General features: G+C 35.1%; 2 protein-coding genes across 6 annotated transcripts in view; both read right to left on the reverse strand.

Moving 5' to 3' along the window:
- The window catches only part of LOC143237129 (arrestin domain-containing protein 17-like), a 30,956-nt gene extending 29,599 nt beyond the window's left edge, over positions 1 to 1,357 (reverse strand). Inside the window, exon 1 of one of the 5 annotated variants that reach the window (XM_076476031.1) lies at positions 730 to 1,357. In XM_076476031.1, coding sequence (XP_076332146.1) covers positions 730 to 850 — 121 coding nt within the window. In that variant the 5' untranslated portion in view covers positions 851 to 1,357. The remainder of the gene's footprint in view (positions 1 to 729) is intronic. The other 4 variants (XM_076476034.1, XM_076476032.1, XM_076476033.1 and 1 more) reach the window with 4 other exon arrangements.
- A 9,406-nt stretch (positions 1,358 to 10,763) lies between these two features.
- LOC143237384 (ras-related protein Rap-2a-like) overlaps positions 10,764 to 18,345 on the reverse strand; it is a 45,332-nt gene continuing 37,750 nt past the window's right edge. The window contains exon 3 of the mRNA XM_076476584.1: positions 10,764 to 11,273. Coding sequence (XP_076332699.1) covers positions 10,909 to 11,273 — 365 coding nt within the window. The 3' untranslated portion in view covers positions 10,764 to 10,908. The remainder of the gene's footprint in view (positions 11,274 to 18,345) is intronic.

Genomic DNA, 18,345 nt, shown 5'->3' on the forward strand with positions numbered 1-18,345 from the left:
AGTTCGAAAAATATCCAAAATTAACTATTAAAATAAATATTTACATGTAGAAACAAAACCAAAGTTTTAATCCTGAAAATAAATTTTTTTTGCACATAAATGTTACTAATACAATACTGGGCAACGTTTTTTTTAACTGCATATAAAAATAAGTGCGTCGATATTGTTATTACTGTGGTACAAATTTCTGGTTATACGCTTAAACAATTCGAGTGCAAGATAATGGATTGTTACTTTATTCAACATATGAACTTGAAAAGACTTGTGTGAACAGTGCTGTAAACGTTAATATTTTGAAACAATAAAATGTCAGAGGCACATGTTTTTTCAACGAAACTTATGAGCAACTGACTCTGCACACAACAATATTACAAAATACACGATTAAAGTTTGATTCACTTATTTCTTAGAACAGTCACTTTTTGAATAACAATGCAATTGTAACTTTTTTCAAAGATGAAACTTGAAGGATTTATAGACTAATCTTCAAAAACTTCGTGGATACTATTTATTTATCTGTTTAGTGAAGAAGCCTTGAACGTTTGAAATCGTTAGGTCTTTGTTGTACGTGGATATAACGTTTAGTCGAGGAATTATTGTCTAATGCGAGCAACTGAAGTAAACTTATTCATTAACTCAGGTACAAAATAATAATAATAAACTGACAAACTTCTATAAGAGTAGGACAAAACACGAAGTATTTTTATTAGGCTTATCATTACGTCTTACCTGATACTTGAGTGTGGTCGTCTAGTTCGACAAACACTCGGCCTGAGAGGAAGGAACCCGGAAAATACAACAGACTCTCATTATCAAGCAGAATAAGGAATTTTTGTAACTTTTTCGCCATTTTTAGATAATTTTGAATACGTTCATCAGCATTACAAAACAAAAGCTGTTAACAAAAGTTAGTTCTGGCGAAACACATGTAAAAAGTTTGTCCAGAAATATATCAAGTTGTCGTTCATGTACAACGCTCGTTTCGAAATCTCGATTACTCAAGCTTCAGGATTTTAGCCTGCGCCACGTACCATTTCCCACATTACGAGACAATAACTCTTTACATATCACGACATTCAGTGTTTGTGTGTTAGTCTGGTGGGACTATTCCATAGAAACTCGAGAATAAAACAAGACGTTATGCAAACGTGAATATACACCAGTAAGCACAAACAGAAACATCAGTCTTACCCAATTCAAAGAAAACATCTCGATGAAACACACCTAACCGTATATACCTGTACACCTGCACCTAGAAACAAGGAAAGCCCTAAGGCAACAGAACGGTTCGCGTGGCCTCAGCACAGGATCTTTAGTTGTGGTTGACGTGAGCCGCTACAGAAGGAAGTACTAAAGCACCCTTTCCACCTGAGTGCATTTTATTTAACTCTACATGCCCTTCCCCCATTCTCTCTCCTTTTGAAGGGAGACAGGGTGAACAAATTCAGTAATTGAATTTTAAGGAAAAATAACAAAAAGTTCGACGTGTTTATCAGCATGTTATTGGTTTTTAAACCTAACCTATTCATGTTAACGCTAGTCTAGCCTGTCAGTAGCAAAATGGATAAAACCTACATACGTAGAATTTAAGATTTGTTTGTTTTTGAATTTCGCGCAAAGCTACACTAGGGCTATCTACGCTAACCGTCCCTAATTTAGCAGTGTGAGACTAGAAGGATGGCAGCTAGTCATCATCACTCACCACCAACTCGTGGACTACTCTTTTAATAACGAATAGTGAGACTGATCGCAACATTATAACGCCTCCACGGCTGAAAGACGAGCGTAATTTGTGTGACGGGGACTCCAAGCTGCGACCCTCAGATTATGAGTCGAGCAACCTAACCAACTGGCCATTTATTAAGGTGTCATGTTCTTGCTTTCTAGTTAGACCATATAGAAGTATATCAGAGATTTGAAACAATTGGTAACAGTATTAATTTACTTTCACTGCATAAGTATTAAATATCGATATTTATATTTACCAATAGTTAATTAGTTGTGTATTTCTCAGATTAAAGTCTTTTAAAACGCACAATAAAAAAAAATAGTTCAGTATTCTCTATAATATTTTCCCCTTTGATTTCCAGTGATACAAGAAGCGCGAATTTGATGGTTTTGTAATCTTCAGTGTGTGTAAAAAAGTAATATTCTATTGACCAAAATATTATTCATTTTCATGCTTTAAATTTAAGAAGTCTTGAAGTAGAGGAATATTTAATCACAAAGAATAGATGGAAGGAGTTGGTTTATGATATTCCGCCTATAATTAGCTTTTTTCTCAGGCACCATCCATTTAACAATGTTCTGCACTCATTTCTTGTGATGAACCATGATTGGTGGCTTGGTTTTTGAATTTCGCGAAAATCCACATGAGGGTCATCTGCGCTAGCCGTCCCTAATTTAACAGTGAAATACTAGAGGGCCACCGTCAACTATTGATATACACTTTTATCGTCTAATATATAAGTGAAAACGGCTGGTATGGGTTAAGATAATGTTTATCTGGAGGAGCGAACATAAAAATTTTCTCAACCCATACCAGCCGTTTTAGTATATATATTTTTCTCTACAAGTGGGTTTTTCTCGTCACGGATTATCTTTTATGGTCATATTATAACGCCCCCACGGCTGAAAGAGCGAACATGTTTGGAGAGACAGGGATTCGTACCTGCGACCCTCTGATTACTAGTCGAATGTTCTTATCAATTGCTTTTGTCGGGCTGTGATTAGTGGCATGAGATATCATAACTTATTATCAATGAAAGGTAAAATACTTTCAAATTAAAACATTACTACTTGAAATGGTGACAAGTTTTAGAACGTTTAAAATTTATTCATATTATATTAAAATTAGCCATTGTGTTACTTTCAGCTGTAATTATTTGAAAGAAACATAAACACTTTTTTTAATCTGCGAATGACATGTGATGAAAATACTAATAAAATTATAGTTGAATAAATATTCTATTCTTCTGATCTTAGTTCCTATATTAGAAAACTATATTGTAAGTAGAATATACATATGTGTATAATACTGTTTGATTTGTTTTGAATTTCACGCAAAGCTACCCGAGGGCTATCTGCGCTATAACGTCATAGCTGTACGAGCTAGTCATCACCACCTACCGCCAACTCTTGGACTACTCTTTCACCAATGAATAGTAGGATTGACCCTCACATTTTAACGCTCCCACGGCTGAGAGAGCTAGCATGTTTGGTGTGACGAAGATTCGAACCCGCAACCCTCCGATTACGATTCGAGTTCTTTAACCACCTGGCCATGTCGAGCCGTCTATAGTACTAGTCGGTTCTTTTGACTGAATACATATTTTTTTTTTACCTTCACTCATTTATTTTTAACCTTCTCGCAGAATACATAATTTATAGCCTAATGGCGTCTTCTTTTTCCTGGCTGCTACAGTACTTAGGTTTTATCAAGTACGAAATCATGTGACGAAAAGTACTTCTATAACGTCATAGCTGCACGAGCTTTATCTAAACCACTCACACACGTTGTTTTATTCCTTACATAACTACTGTGAAATGTATAGCGTATGCATGCAATTAGTATCGAAAACCTTGTCTTCAAAGGATGAAATAAAGGTCACACTTTCTGTGGACGAATGGCGATCGTCTATAACAAGGAAGTGAGTGGTCGGTCAGTGACCCTAAGGTGAAAAACTTGTCATTAATGGACTTTCTCTTGCGTTCACTGGAAAGTCTTTATTTCAGAGTTTAGGGATCGTCGCCACAATTCTTAAGATATTTATAGGCGATGTCGAACTGGAAATGAAAGCTTAGAAATTCTATTTAAAATACTTAAAAAATATGTATGTAAATATATGTATATATAAACTATGAAATAATTCATTCACAAAATGATACCATTCATCACATGAGATGCCTGAAGTTTTCATTCATTACAGTAATTACATTTACGAAACCAAAATACTTCAAATTTTCGTTATGCTTTTATCCCATTGTGTTTAACTTGTTTATTCTGGCCTAACATTTGTGCCATTTTCCTGTGTCACATGCTGATTAATCCTACAGTTGTTTGACATCAGGTTTTAGCGTCATCCAGTAAAGGAATGGGAAACTTCCAGAATCAACTTTTTATCGATGAAAGAGAACTCCAGATATCACGTTTTGTAATGATTTCTCACTTTATGTTTTGCGTCATTGACAAAGCGTGGGATCGGGTAATCAACGCTTTCACTGAAACTAAAATATTTTCTTATAACTTTGATATTCGTTTGTTCATATAATTAAAACTGCAGCTTTGGAAATGACATGATTAACAACCTAACTGTTCAACAGGGTGAGCGACTGTCTAACTAATTCATTTCTATAGATAGTTTTGCTCTGTGGAATTCGTGTAAAAATTGTTTGTCGTTATAAATACTTGAAATATTACTTATAATTTAATAAGAACAACGGAAGTCAAATCTAATAGAATAAGTGGTATAAATTAAAATGTAACGTACATCGTATCAGATTTAGTATAACTGAGATTAAATGTCAGTGTTTCAGAAACGGATATTGTTTGTCTTTTTATTTATTCTATCCAACACTGAAGATGTTGCTAAACAAACTAAACGTTAGTTAGTGTAATATTAACACATTTTATTTATTAACGTACAAGGATGCCAGATAGTGTTGATAATGTATCAGTATTATTACGTTACGTTAAACATGATGCCCAGTAAAAATATTTTTCAATAATGACGTTTTGGTTTGAATTTCGCTCAAAGCTAGACGAGAGCTATTTGCTAACCGTCCCGAATTTAACAGTGTAAGACTAGGAGGGAGTCAGCTTTTCATCAACACCCACAGCTAACTCTTGGACTACTTTTTTACCAAGGAATAGTGGGATTGATCGTAAAATTATAACACCCCCACGGCTGAAAGGGCGAGCATATTTGGTGTGACGGGGCTTCGAACCCGCGACTCTCAGATCACGAGTCGAGAACCTTAATTACCTGGCCAAGCTGGGCCTATGACGTTTTGTTTTATTGTTATACGCTAAGCTGCGCAATGTGTTTATCTGTACCGTTTCCACAGAAGGGCTCGAACTCAGATCTCTACAATCGTCTGCATAATAATATGTTGAATCAATGATATTTACAAAGAACAAAGTTGAACTCAAATAATTAATAGCGCTTATCTTATTAAAACTTAGAACACTGTCGTAGAGAAGGGTATTATAAAGCCCCCAGCGGAACAGCGGTAAGTCTTCGAACGTACGATGTTAAAATCAAGGGTTTGCTTCCCCTAGGTGGACACAGCAGGTAGCTCGGTGTGACTTTGCTATAAGAACAAAATGCACAACAGACACACATAAGCTATTAAAAATTATAATAAACAGATATAATATGTCTGTAATCATAAGTTAACCAATATGGATATACGACCGTACTGATACCGATGCAAAAATAAACTCTTTCATAACACAAATGTAATTCATTTTTATTCATGCTTTTAAAAATTTTATGATAAGGATTTATCATGTAGGTGTTATTTTATTAAAAAAACTTGGGTTCGTTTCTCTCACCAGACATTACTTGACTATTTTATCATTACGTTTAAATGCTTTAAATGATAAATGACTCACTTTTAGATCATGACTGGCATTCAGGTTAGAACAACACGCAAACGTCAAAATTTACCACGCCATCACTTGTTATCCAAGCTACACAAGTTTTAGTATTGCATCATGTATGTTAGAGATTTTACTGATCCGTTCATAAGTTGCATTTAGCACTTACCAGCAGGAACTAGTGAATGAATCATGGACTCTAAGATGAAAGTCTCTTAAACTGTCGTAGTATATACAGAAAGCGTATGGATCCGTATTACATATACCATTAAAATGTTTTAGCAGTCATAAAGTTTCCTTGACTAGTAAACGATTTTAACTGTAACAAATAAAAATTATTTAAAATTGTCCAAGCCCTCATATGATCTTCGGGTTAAGATGACCTGTTGTTTTCTCCTTATCAATAAAAGTGTTAGTACCCATACCAGCCGTTCTGAGATACATTTAAACCAACAGTTTGAGGTCGCAGAATTGTGCAGGCCGGTAGTAGCTATATTGTGCGAAAAACATATTTATTTCAAAAAACCTTTTTATTATCGTTATTTTACTGTTAAGTTTTAGCCGAATTAAAATATTCAACATCTGCAGTAGTCTGAGAAAATAAGGAAACACCTAGTTAAAAGGTTCAGCGTGGCAATGGTTAAATCGTGTTGGCAGAAAACGTTAGAGCACTTCCACAGAAATTTGGCATCATTTTTCTATGAGAACCATCTCCAAATTCGTTCAGATATGTCGGAACAAAGAAAAAAAAACGACGTCTATGGCTGGTTTTCAAGACAATGGATTGATTAGATAGTGATTGAGATATGGTGACTGATCAGATAGAGATAGAAAACTAAAGACTTTCTCATGCTCAGCAAACCGTTAAGTAGCTGCTCATATAGAGCGAATACAATCATTGCCTTATTGAAATTGGTGGGATTAAAGAGAAAAGACCCAACATAGCCAGGTGGTTAAGGCACTCGACATGTAATCCGAAGGTCGCAGGTTCAAATCACCGTCACACCAAACATGCTTGCGTTATAATGCGATGGTCAATCTCACTATTCGTTGGTAAAAGAGTGGTCCAAAAGTTGGCAGCTAAATTAGGGACGGCTAGCGCAGTTAGTCCTCGTGTAGCTTTGCGCGAAATTCAAAACAAACCAAACTAAACCTTAGAGAGAACTCTGTCTCCTAGAATGTTACTCTTTGTTTGTTTATAGGTAAGCAGAAAGATACATAATGGACTACTTGTGCTGTAACCATCACGGTTATCGAAACCCGATTTCTGGCGTTATAAATCTGTATGGCAGGATTGTACTGTATTCAGTATGCTTAGCTGCATGTCTGCGAACTAACAGTGCAAGAAATCGGGTTTCGATACCCGTTGCGGACCGAACACAGATAGCTCATTATTTAACTTTGTATATAGTTACAACCAGCCAGCTCTTTCTTTGTATCGACTGAACCTACTACGTTATAAAAATGCAAGTCACTATTATGGAATAACGTAAATTGAAGCCAACCACTCAAGGTTTGCACTTTCTTGGGCATTGTCCTCACTGTTTGGTGAAGAAAAGATAAATGTTGAGTCATTTTACAAACTCAACTTTCATTGTTGTTCCTGGGCTCACGGATTGTGGGTCATTGCACCATTGTACTCACAAACACGTGTTTCTTAATCAATGAATAATTACTGTGAAGCTGGTTTACTGTGAAATCCCAGATAATTACATTTTTTTGACAATGGCTACTAAAATCTGTCATCCAATTCCAAACAAACTTCAGTTACTGTTTTTTTTTATTGTTGTCTTTTTTCACAGTTTCAAAACATAAAGGCGGTCCTAACCCTACATGAAGGCCTTCTGATCGCTTTTATGTCACTTATTTGAGGCTTTTATCAAGATGCCCATATCACTAAGATACTTATGTTCTTGATACATCACTGTTTGAGTGACATATCTCAGCTATGATTCATTCATGAACATCTGTTAAGGTGTTTTCGAAAGACAGTGTGATGTTTGGGACTAAAAGATATCTGTAATAGTTGTAAAGGCTTGGCTGCATATAACAGATAAGTCGTTCAAACCAGTGTACCACACCTTAGTTATGTTAAGGTTTGACTCCATACAATAGATTAGTCGTTCAAACCAGTATGCCACGTTTTAGTTATGTTAAGGCTTGACTCCATACAACAGATTAGTCGTTCAAACCAGTAAGCCACGCCTCATTTATGTTAAGGCTTGAATCCATACGACAGATTTGTCGTTCAAACCAGTATGCCACGCCTTAGTTATGCCAAGTCTTGACTCCATATAACATTAGTCGTTCAAACCAGTATGTCACGCCTTAGTTATGCCAAGTCTTGACTCCATATAACATTAGTCGTTCAAACCAGTATGCCACGCCTTAGTTATGTTAAGGCTTGACTCCATACAACAGATGAGTCATTCAAACCAGTAAGCCACGCCTTAGTTAAAGGTACTTTGTCAAGAGCTGGTAGTTAGAGAATGTTGCTCACTAACATCAGAAAGTCCGTGGAAACAAGAGATTGGCTTAATCAAGAGTGAATATAAATGAATGAATGTGTCGACGCTGGAAATTTGTGTCATAATAAGAAACAGTTTGTGAAAGGCCATAGTCGCCAACGTTGTATTTGGATGTAGTGCCTAAAGAGAGAGAGTGGATCAGAGCTGGCTTGCACATGGAAGACCATGGTCATTAACGCTCTCATTGGATGTGGTACCTAGAGAGAGAAAGTTTCAAAGGAGACTATCATAGGTAATACCAGATCTCTCTTTGAATATGGTGCTTAAAGAGAGAGAGTGAATCATTGCAGATTTTGGTGTCTCACTTTCTGCTTTATTGGCTATTCTGTATTTGCTACGGCTGTTGTACATGTTCACTGCTTTTTAACGACTTATTAAATAAAAATGGTGACTGTTCCCCAGTCCTTTTAAAATTTAATAGAATATATATAAAATATATGATGGTTCGCATCATTTCTTTTCCAAAACTGATATTCTTGCGTTTTCGTTAGGAATTTATAAAGGTACTTACCAAGATAATCTATATGGTGACAATAAAGCCGTGGTTTGAATATCCTTCTATTTAATTAGTATTAGTAAAGTTAACCCGTTCTGGAGAGGCGTATTCTACTATAGGTTTAATGAGAGTGTTGCATACGTTAATGACAGTTTTGGACAAGTAATTGTACTTGTTTGCCACAGAGACTTAAGATAAATCTTATTCGTCTCCAGATTTTATTTTTGAAATTATTTAAATAGTTTTCTAAACATATTACTGCCACAGGTGATCTTAGGTTGGTGATTTGTTCATTTGCAGTTTTTCAAATATTACACACACACACACACACATATGCAAATAATATGAAAATACGATTGTGTAACTTATGGGCTTGCTTTCCAATTTAAAGAAAGAGGTTTAGATGCTTATTGAAAGCAGCACTTATTATTATTTCGTCCAGCACGTGTATGGTTAATATTATATAGTTTTCCCATGAGTTAGTAGTAAGTTTACAGACCTAAAAACGCTAAAATTCGGGATTCTTTTCTCGCGGTTAACACAGTAGTTAGCCCAATGTGGCTTTGCTCTTCAACTTAATCAAATAAACAAATATAGTGGTTAGACGGGTTAATGCGTTCGACTCGTAATCCGAGGGTCGCAGGTTCGATATCCCGTCGCACCAAACATGCTCGCCCTTTCAGTCTTGGGGTGTTGTAACGTGACGGTCAATCCCGCTATTCGTTGGTAAAAGAGTAGACCAAGAATTGGCGATGGGTGATAATGACTAGCTGCCTTCCCTCTAGTCTTACTCTACAAAATTAGGGGCGGCTAGCGCTAATAGCCTTCGTGTATGTAGCTTTGCGTGAAATTCATAAACAAACAAGCAAATGAATATAATACAGAAATTATAAACGTGTTTTTTTAAAGTTATTATAACATCACAACTTTATTGAAATTAATTTTTCAGCTTTTATAGCAAATCAGAAACGAACCAGGGCACTATTTAGTGGTTTATTTAATTTTTTTTTTCATTTTATCGCAATAAATTTGTTTAAAATGTTCACCATGTTGCGATAATACCGCTTCTGGTATTACTAACCCACACGGACACAAACAAAAATAAACAATAATAAAACAAACAAATCATTCAATGACTGGCCGGAAGAATCATCACGCTTTAGCTGCTTTTTATTACTTTATTACTAACATACTTTCTACAAACATATGGTCCACTGTTTATTTTTAAATACAGAGATAACGTACATCGCTGACAATTACAATATATGTTTCTTTTTCTATACACTGCGGATACTACCTAAGCCTCTTTCGTATTATAATATCTCACGATGCTATCAAAGTAAGCCGTTTATACGTTGATACATATTTAAAAATATAATCATAGATGTATCAATATTATTATTGTAACAACAGTACTTTTCTGTAAATGACTGTTGCTGGTATATCTTAACACTGTCTGAATAATAAGTTTACTTGGATTTATATTCGACATGGTAATGTTTTATAAATGGAAAATCAAACTATCTGTTCTTCTTAAAAAATAATCATTACTGATATGGAATATCAACAGCTCAATTAAAATATAACCCAAAGTTACGACTACCTTTTAACAACCAACCGTTTTATCTAAATTTTGTAAATGTTTGAGAAAAAAATATATGCGTAATAAACACTTGAGGCTAAAAAAAATATACCGACAGGACGTAACAGAAGTTTTTATTACCCATGCAGGATTTTACTCTTGTAATCTTTCTTTTACATTGTATAGTTATCACGTTTATACTGATTAAACAGCTGTATACAGCCCCAAAAATATGACAGTAAATGTCGGAGAAGCCCTAGAATTTATCCTAAAACTTCTGTGAAAACATGATATCATGCTGTAGATAATCAGCAGTTGCGTGGTTTACACTACGTACAATATGACTACTACAAAGCTTGGGAATTATTCTGAAGTGCAGTATATACGTATCCATGATAAATACATCTGTTTAGGGATACAGTGTAAGGACGTTAGCATATACTGCATATTTTACGGTACGCACACATACAAACATATATCATGTCGTACGCCCTAAGGCACGAGCAACGAAAGGATTAAGCAATACATTTTTCATGCCACAATCAAAGCTTGGTTTTTATTAAATTTCTTACACGTATGTCTGTTAAAACACGAAAATACCTCTTATCTGAAATTATACAGATAAACGATTATCAATTACTTAGAGCTCAATACGAAAGCTTGTACAGTTAATACAAAACGACAATGTTGTGTGTTCTTCTTACAGAAGAACACACTTTTGGTCATCCCGTTTCGCTTCGCCTTCCTCAGAAAGTTTGGGTCCACTAGATTTTCGTCGAATCGTAAGTCCAGTAAGTGAGCTTAAAGAACTTAATCTTCTGCTCAGTCGCTTCGAATATCGGCTACTAGATGGGTCTGGAGTCGAAGGTTGTTCCATGGCTTTAGCTTGAAGCAAAAGCTGTACGAAAAGCTGGCTTACGTTAATATTGTACTTGGCGCTGGTTTCGATGTAGCGGCAATTGTTCATAACGTCCTTTGCTATCTCTTGGGCTTCTGCTTCGGATACTTTCCTTTCTTTGTTCAAGTCTGATTTGTTACCCACCAATATAACGGGCACTTGAGAACCTGTAAGATTTCAGAATTAACCAAATATTTATAACTTATTGCTTCATGAAAAAATCCAAAATTACTTACTGGAAATTAATTTATCAAAGCAGGATCTACTTAACTTTACTTTTTGCTAAACTGTTAACTATATTGATCACAGCTTAGTGGTAATAAAAGGTTAAAACTGATTTGTTTTTCGCTAAACTGGTACGTGTATTGGTTACAGTTTTAAGTAGATGACTTTAAAATATTGGTAGGAATGGCTGATGTTGATGAATTAAGAGTAACCTAAACATTACTAAATATAGACAACTTTCGTGACAGATATGTTTTTGAAATACAAGGTCACTGGTTACTTGAGATACAGTAATAAAAATGAGAAAGTAGTGGCTTTATATGTACAATGTGGCTACATCCTGTAGAAGTTGAGAATGTCAGAAATGATAACAAGGAGAGTAAATCCATTTGGATTTCTAATAGTGGGTATAAACAGAAAGAAACTTTGTATGAACTTGTTACCGACTATCAGATTATACTGATGAAATTAATGAGAAACGTTACAATAAGATTAGGATTTCAGTTAATGATGAAGTTATGATTATTGGTGATTTTAACCTCAGACATATTGTTGGGAAATGTTACAGTCAAACCATGAGGGAGAAAGGTTTTTGGGAACAGTTCAAAATGGTTCTCCTCACCAATTGGTCGAGGAACCTATTAAAAACAATGTGTTTTAGATTTACCGTTAATTTTTAATACAGGAACAGTTGAGAGACTGAAAACTAGGGAACATTTGGATGCAAGTGATCCATTAGGTTCGATGTTGTAATGAATATGGAGATAAGGAACAATAATATTTTGTAACACATTTTAAAACACAAATTTAGAAAGAATGAAACATGAATTATCTGTTGTGAAATGGGCAGCTACGTTATTTGGAGACGTATATTAAATGTATAAGATTTTTGAAAATAGATTTTTCAACATTCAAGATAAATATATTGTTTGTAGAAAGAAAGTGGTAGAGGCAACTAAAAAAAAATCAGACTTGTTCCCAGAGAGTACAAGAGACAGAAGTAAAGCATCACAAATTTAAAAAGTTCAAATTGGCTGGTATTATTGGTTATTTAGAAGATTATATAAGATCTAGAAGGTTAGCCAAACAAGAAATTAGAACGTCAAAAGGATGCACAATAAAAAGATTGGCTGAAAATCTAAAAATTAACAGTAAGAATTTCTTTACATACATTAATAGTAAACCAAATGTTAGGATGGTGTTTAGGACCTTTGACGGATGATAAAGGAACATTCGTATATGATTATTATGAGATGGCAGGGTTATTAAATTCTGGCTTTTCTTCAGTTTTAACTACAGAAGATGAGAACAGTATTCTTCATCTTGAACATTTGATAGATAAAAACCTCATCGAACAAGGTGCTCACATTAATTCTTAGTTGTTAAAATATCATTGAAATGTTTACAGAACGATAAGACTCCTGTGCCAGATAATATTTTCCCAAGAGTTTTCAAGGAGATTTAAAATTGAACATATGAACCACTTACTACATTTTTTTGTAAGTCTTTAAATAGTGGGCAAGTAAAGAGGACTGGAATGTAGCTAATGCAACTCGTCTTTTGAATGGAGATGATTAAACTTGTCCCAGTAATTATTGGACTATTAGTTTTACATTAGTGAATGGGAAAGTTTTAGAAAGTCTGATAAAAGGTGCATTGCAAAGTAATTTAACATTTGATTTTGCCTCTTACTAACGTACTAGCTTTAGTAATCGCAGCTTATTAGTACAAAAAAGGTTGAAATTGATTTTGCCTTACGTTAAAATATTAGTTATAGTATGTCTTTAGCTACATCATATCAATTTAGACCTGGAAAATTAAGTACGTGGCACTATGAAAATGGAAAATTATATCATTTGAACTGTTTACTGGGTTGAAAATGAAGATCCTTGGCCAAATATGGAGCATTGTGTTCAGTCTTAGGTTCTTTACCTTAGGAAAGACATTGAATTGTTAGAAAGGATTCAAAGAACGAATACTAGGGTGGTGCGTGGGATGAAGGGGTTTTCATATAGGAAGAAGTTAAGATCTATAAAACTGTTTTCTATTGAAAAATAAGAGGTAGATGGTATCTGATTGAAATGTTTAAAATTGTTAAGAGAATTGATAGTGTTGAAGCGACATTTTCTTCTATATTTAATGGAGCTTGGTAGAACTAGGAGGATACGTTTTGGCAGGGTAAGTGTCATCTTCAACTAAGTCAGTTTTATTTTTCTAACAAGGTGGTTTGCCTTTGGAACGGGTTGCTTTTGGATGTTGTGGAGGTTTGTTTTGAATTTCGCGCAAAGCTAAACTAGGGCTGTCTGCGCTAGTCGTCCCTAATTTAGCACTGTAAGACTAGAGGGAAGGCAGCTAGTTATCACCATCCTCCACCAACTCTTGGGCTACTCTTTTACCAAAGAATAGTAGGATTGCCCGTCACGTTATAACGACCCCACGGCTGAAAAGGCAAGCATGTTTGATGTGACGGGGATTCGAACCTGCTACCTTCGGATTACAAGTCTAGTGCCTTAACCACTTCGCCACGCCGCGCCTTGTTAATGAGGCAGTAAATTTAAGTGTTTGAGAGAAAACTTAATAACTATACGATTCATTAATGGCTTTGAGGGGTTTCCCTTTATTTTTATTTAATATTTTAATTTACGTTAGAGAATGGGACAGCTTAAATGGGTCAACAGGTCACCTATTATCCCTAAATATTATGTGATGCTATGTTAGTGGTGTCAAAGTTTAAAATTAATTTTCCCGTTAAGCTTAGGTGTTGGTTGTATCAATCGTTGTTTAGTGCTACTATACCATTTTCTATGTCTTCAACTCCGTCATATCAGCTTAGATATGGGAAACATTTAATGGAAAATTACTTCATTTGAACCGTTTTCAATTTTGGAATACCGCTCGTGCAAACAAAGAGTAAAGACTGAATACGTAGGAAAAAATTACATAAATATTCACTACTTTTATTTACACAAATGTAAAAAAATTAAATAAAAGACTGGGAAATAGTAATAAGAGCACCGAAAAGTAAGAAAACAAGGTATGAAAGGGTGGAATAACATTACTAAACTTAGTGTAACCTCAATATGGGCGTGGCCACCGTTCCGCCCGTTCTTACTTCGAGCATGCTTTTATGCTTTTTTCTAACTTCCTATTTGTTTAAACTAAATGAAAGGTGTATACAACTAAATATCTCTGTTATAAGCTTTGTTTCCACAGTGAAATATAGATACATGTATGCAATCAAATTAGGTGACCCTACCAAAATGCATGACATCATAATGGAGAGGGGGCGCATTTGACGTCCGAAGTGAAACAAGAAGTTCCAATAGACATTTTTGCTCATGGAAGACATTATAGATATTTGATTCGTAAAGGGTGGGCCAAGAGAATAGTATCAAAACCACAGATTTTCGAAACTTATAAATTTGTTGAGTATGTAAAAAGGATTAATTTGTGATAAAACGCAATTCAGTTCTATAACTGGATAAAATTTCAAAGTAAAACTCAAAGTAGGAATTAGCGAAACGATGGCCACGCCCACTTTGAAGTTCTGCCATGAAAATAAAACCGCCAAGTGTTACAATGCTATCCTGTCCATTCCCTCTTTGTTTTCTTATTTAGTTTTGTACTCCCATTCCTAGTTACTAATTTGTTACTAGAAAAATTCTAACCCTTGTCTCATAATCTTTGTTTGTCGCTAAGTTTCGAGAGTGACAGGGCTCTAGCCTTATTCTTCTCATAGTTTGTCTTAGAGCTATCTTTGACGTTTTAGGGACTTTGCTTATATCTTAGCTATAGTTTCTATCTCATTTTTAATCTATGGTGGGACCCTTTTCTTTTGGCTGAATTAATGGCTAAAGCTTCTTTCCAACATTCAATACTTTGTTTTTCTTAACCTTATCTTTATTCTTGCAGCAATGTTTTCTTTGCTGGGACAAATACTTTTTAGGTTTAGCAACATAAGATTTTCTCCTTTCCTCTCGTTTTGTTTTTTGAGAGCCATAGTTTAAAAATCACACTATTTCAACTACAGCCTGAGGTTATAACTTAGTTGGAAAACAATGCAAAGGTATATTATATCTCGTCCAGTGCAGTTGAGCAAAACCATATCAGACTTTAGTATTAGTAACGTTTATCCTCACAACTGCTGTGATAGAATTGCTATTATCACGTGCACCTGTACGTGATGTGAGAACGGGTTGTTACTTGGCAACTCACAGAGCTTGTTCGTAATCACAGAATATGGCTAGTAGTGTATTGTTAGGTCGTAAATAGTAGTGCAAAATAGGTTATGTTTGCACTTGTTATGACTAATGTTGTAAGTAAAACTGCGATCACGTGCGTTTAAGTTGGCATAAAATGAAACCAAAGGGGAACTGTGTTTTTTGAACATTGTTAATCAGTCATTCAGACTGACAAATTTGTTATTTTATGATTTTTTTGTTTTAACTTCACCGACTTTCTCAAGTGTTTGATGGCCTGTTATTGTGCAGTTGGTTTATTTACCATCTAACAGTGTGTGTAAAGTACTTATAAAATTTTGTTTCATGCTGTTTGCAGTGTGTTTGAGATTTTAATTTGTATTGTATATGTTGCACATTTAGCCCATTCCTACTATAAGTACTAGCGTACGCAAGATAATGAAATAAATAAGTATATATATATATATGTGTTTGTGTATTTAGTCCATATTCGACCATCGTTAATTAATTGTCAGTAAATATGCGTTGACTTTGTGTGCAAAGAAACATCATTTTCCATACCATTGGTGTTATTAGATTATATATATATGTATTTGTAAAGTACACATCATCAATGGATATTTTAATATCATCAGGTTTTTTGTGTTTGGTTTGTTTTGAATTTCACCCAAAGCTACACGAAAGCTATCTGCGCTAGCCGTCCCTAATTTGGTAGTGTAATACTAGAGGGAAGGCAGGTAATCTTCACCACCCATCGCCAACTCTTGGGCTACCCTTTTACTAACGAATAGTGGGATTGACCGTCACATTATAACACCCCCAAGGCTGAAAGGGCGAGCATGTTCGGTGCGACCGGAATTCGAACCCGCGATCCTCAGATTACGAGTCGAACGCCTTAACCCACCTGATCATGCCTGGCCCAATGAAAATGGACATCGACATTTTAACGGTAGATTAAAACAAATTTTGCAAAATATTCTGCGTCGTCAATGGTTTTTTGTGATTTTTCAATAGTGATTTAATAACAGAGCAATATTTAATGTAAGATAGTTTGTGATGTTTATTTATTTTTTGTATTTTAAAACAAGTGAAGAATCAATTTTAATAGTTTAAATTCAATCAAGTTCAAATCCATCATTTCAGGCTTGTGAACTGAGAAAAATTAGTTTAATGTTTACAAGTTGTTTTAATATATTACGTGAATGTGAACACAGTTTTTATCTTGTTTCTCAAGTATGAACGTTTAATTGTTGACTCACACCATTTTTAATTTAAAGTGACTCGCCTCAATAGTCTCCTGTGATAAATATTTACAAAAAGATGTTCCAACACATTATTACACAGCTAGAATAAATAATAGCTTTGGCGTGGCGTAATGGTTTTGGTAATTTACTTTCAATCCAACAGTCGCAAGTTCAAATACCCAACATATTCACCCTTTTAACCATGGGGGCGTTAAAATGTGACGCTCAATCCTACTATTGATTAATAAAAAGTAGACAGTAAAGGGGGCTGAAGGGCTGCCTTTTTTCACCTGCTATCACTTCAATATTATGGACGGAGAGTGCAGACAACCCTGGAGTAGTTTTTTTTTTATATTCAAAACAAATAAGAATTAATAACGTCTGAATAACATTTTATAACACCAATGAAGCAATCCACTGTAATAAAATATAACATATTTTTTAAACATTCGCCGTTTCTTTAGCTTCCATCTTTACTTTGGTAAGTAATGTATTTAGAATTTAATTTAAAGAAATATGTATCTATTTTTCTGCATCAGATTTGTTATTACATTAACGTCAATTATAATAGTGTGATGTTTGTAAACTAGAGTAGTTAAAATACGACAGAATGGTTTGTTTGTTTGTTTGTGGAATTTCGCACAAAGCTACTCGAGGGCTATATGTGCTAGCCGTCCCTAATTTAGCAGTGTAAGACTAGAGGGAAAGCAGCTAGTCATCACCACCCACCGCCAACTCTTGGACTACTCTTTTACCAATGAATAGTGGGATTGACCGTAATATTATAACGCACCCACGGCTGAGAGGGCGAGCATGTTTGGCGCAACGCGGATGCGAATCCGAGACCCTCAGATTACGAGTCGCACATGTCTTAACGCGCTTGGCCATGCCGGGCCCTGACAGAATGGAATAGAGAAATTTTCAAAATCGATAGCAGCTTATTCGCACGTGGGCTCAGTGACCAGGTGAGAGGCCTTATATTCGGGTATAATTTTTTTCTAATTTCAAACTTTCATCGGGGAAAAGGCGGCTATTTAGTACCACCAACAACGATAAGGTATTTGCTTGGTCCTTTCAACCGAACAGCTAGATTGACTATCACTTTTATAGGGTGTCCGAAGCATCTTAAGTGGTCACGACTCGAACCCTAGACTTAAAGATTCTTAATTCGGATAATGACAAAGTGGTAAAAAACAGATATAAGCATGTATGATAGCTAAAAATCTATTACATTTTTTGTGATTAATCTGCTTCTTAATGATAAACAACAAAATGTAAAATAGTGGAATGTCTGTACAAAAACTCCGAGCCTCCCAGTGGCACAGCGGTTTACCTGCGGACTTACAATGTTAGAATTCGGATTTCGATACCCGTGGTGAGCGGAGAACAGATAGTCCACGGCGTTGCATTGTGTTTTTCTTTTAAAAAAACCCAGAAACTCCAAATGCTCATTAAAATCATTGACTTCTGCCCAATATGCAATTCGCCTAAGATAAATGATTCCAACAGCAACTCTGTCATAATTTAAATTACTTAGTTCTTTGCCAGTTCTGTAGAAAATTATCAGTATT

This window comes from Tachypleus tridentatus, chromosome 13 (genome assembly GCF_004210375.1).
Source record: "Tachypleus tridentatus isolate NWPU-2018 chromosome 13, ASM421037v1, whole genome shotgun sequence".
Lineage (NCBI taxonomy): Eukaryota > Metazoa > Arthropoda > Merostomata > Xiphosura > Limulidae > Tachypleus > Tachypleus tridentatus.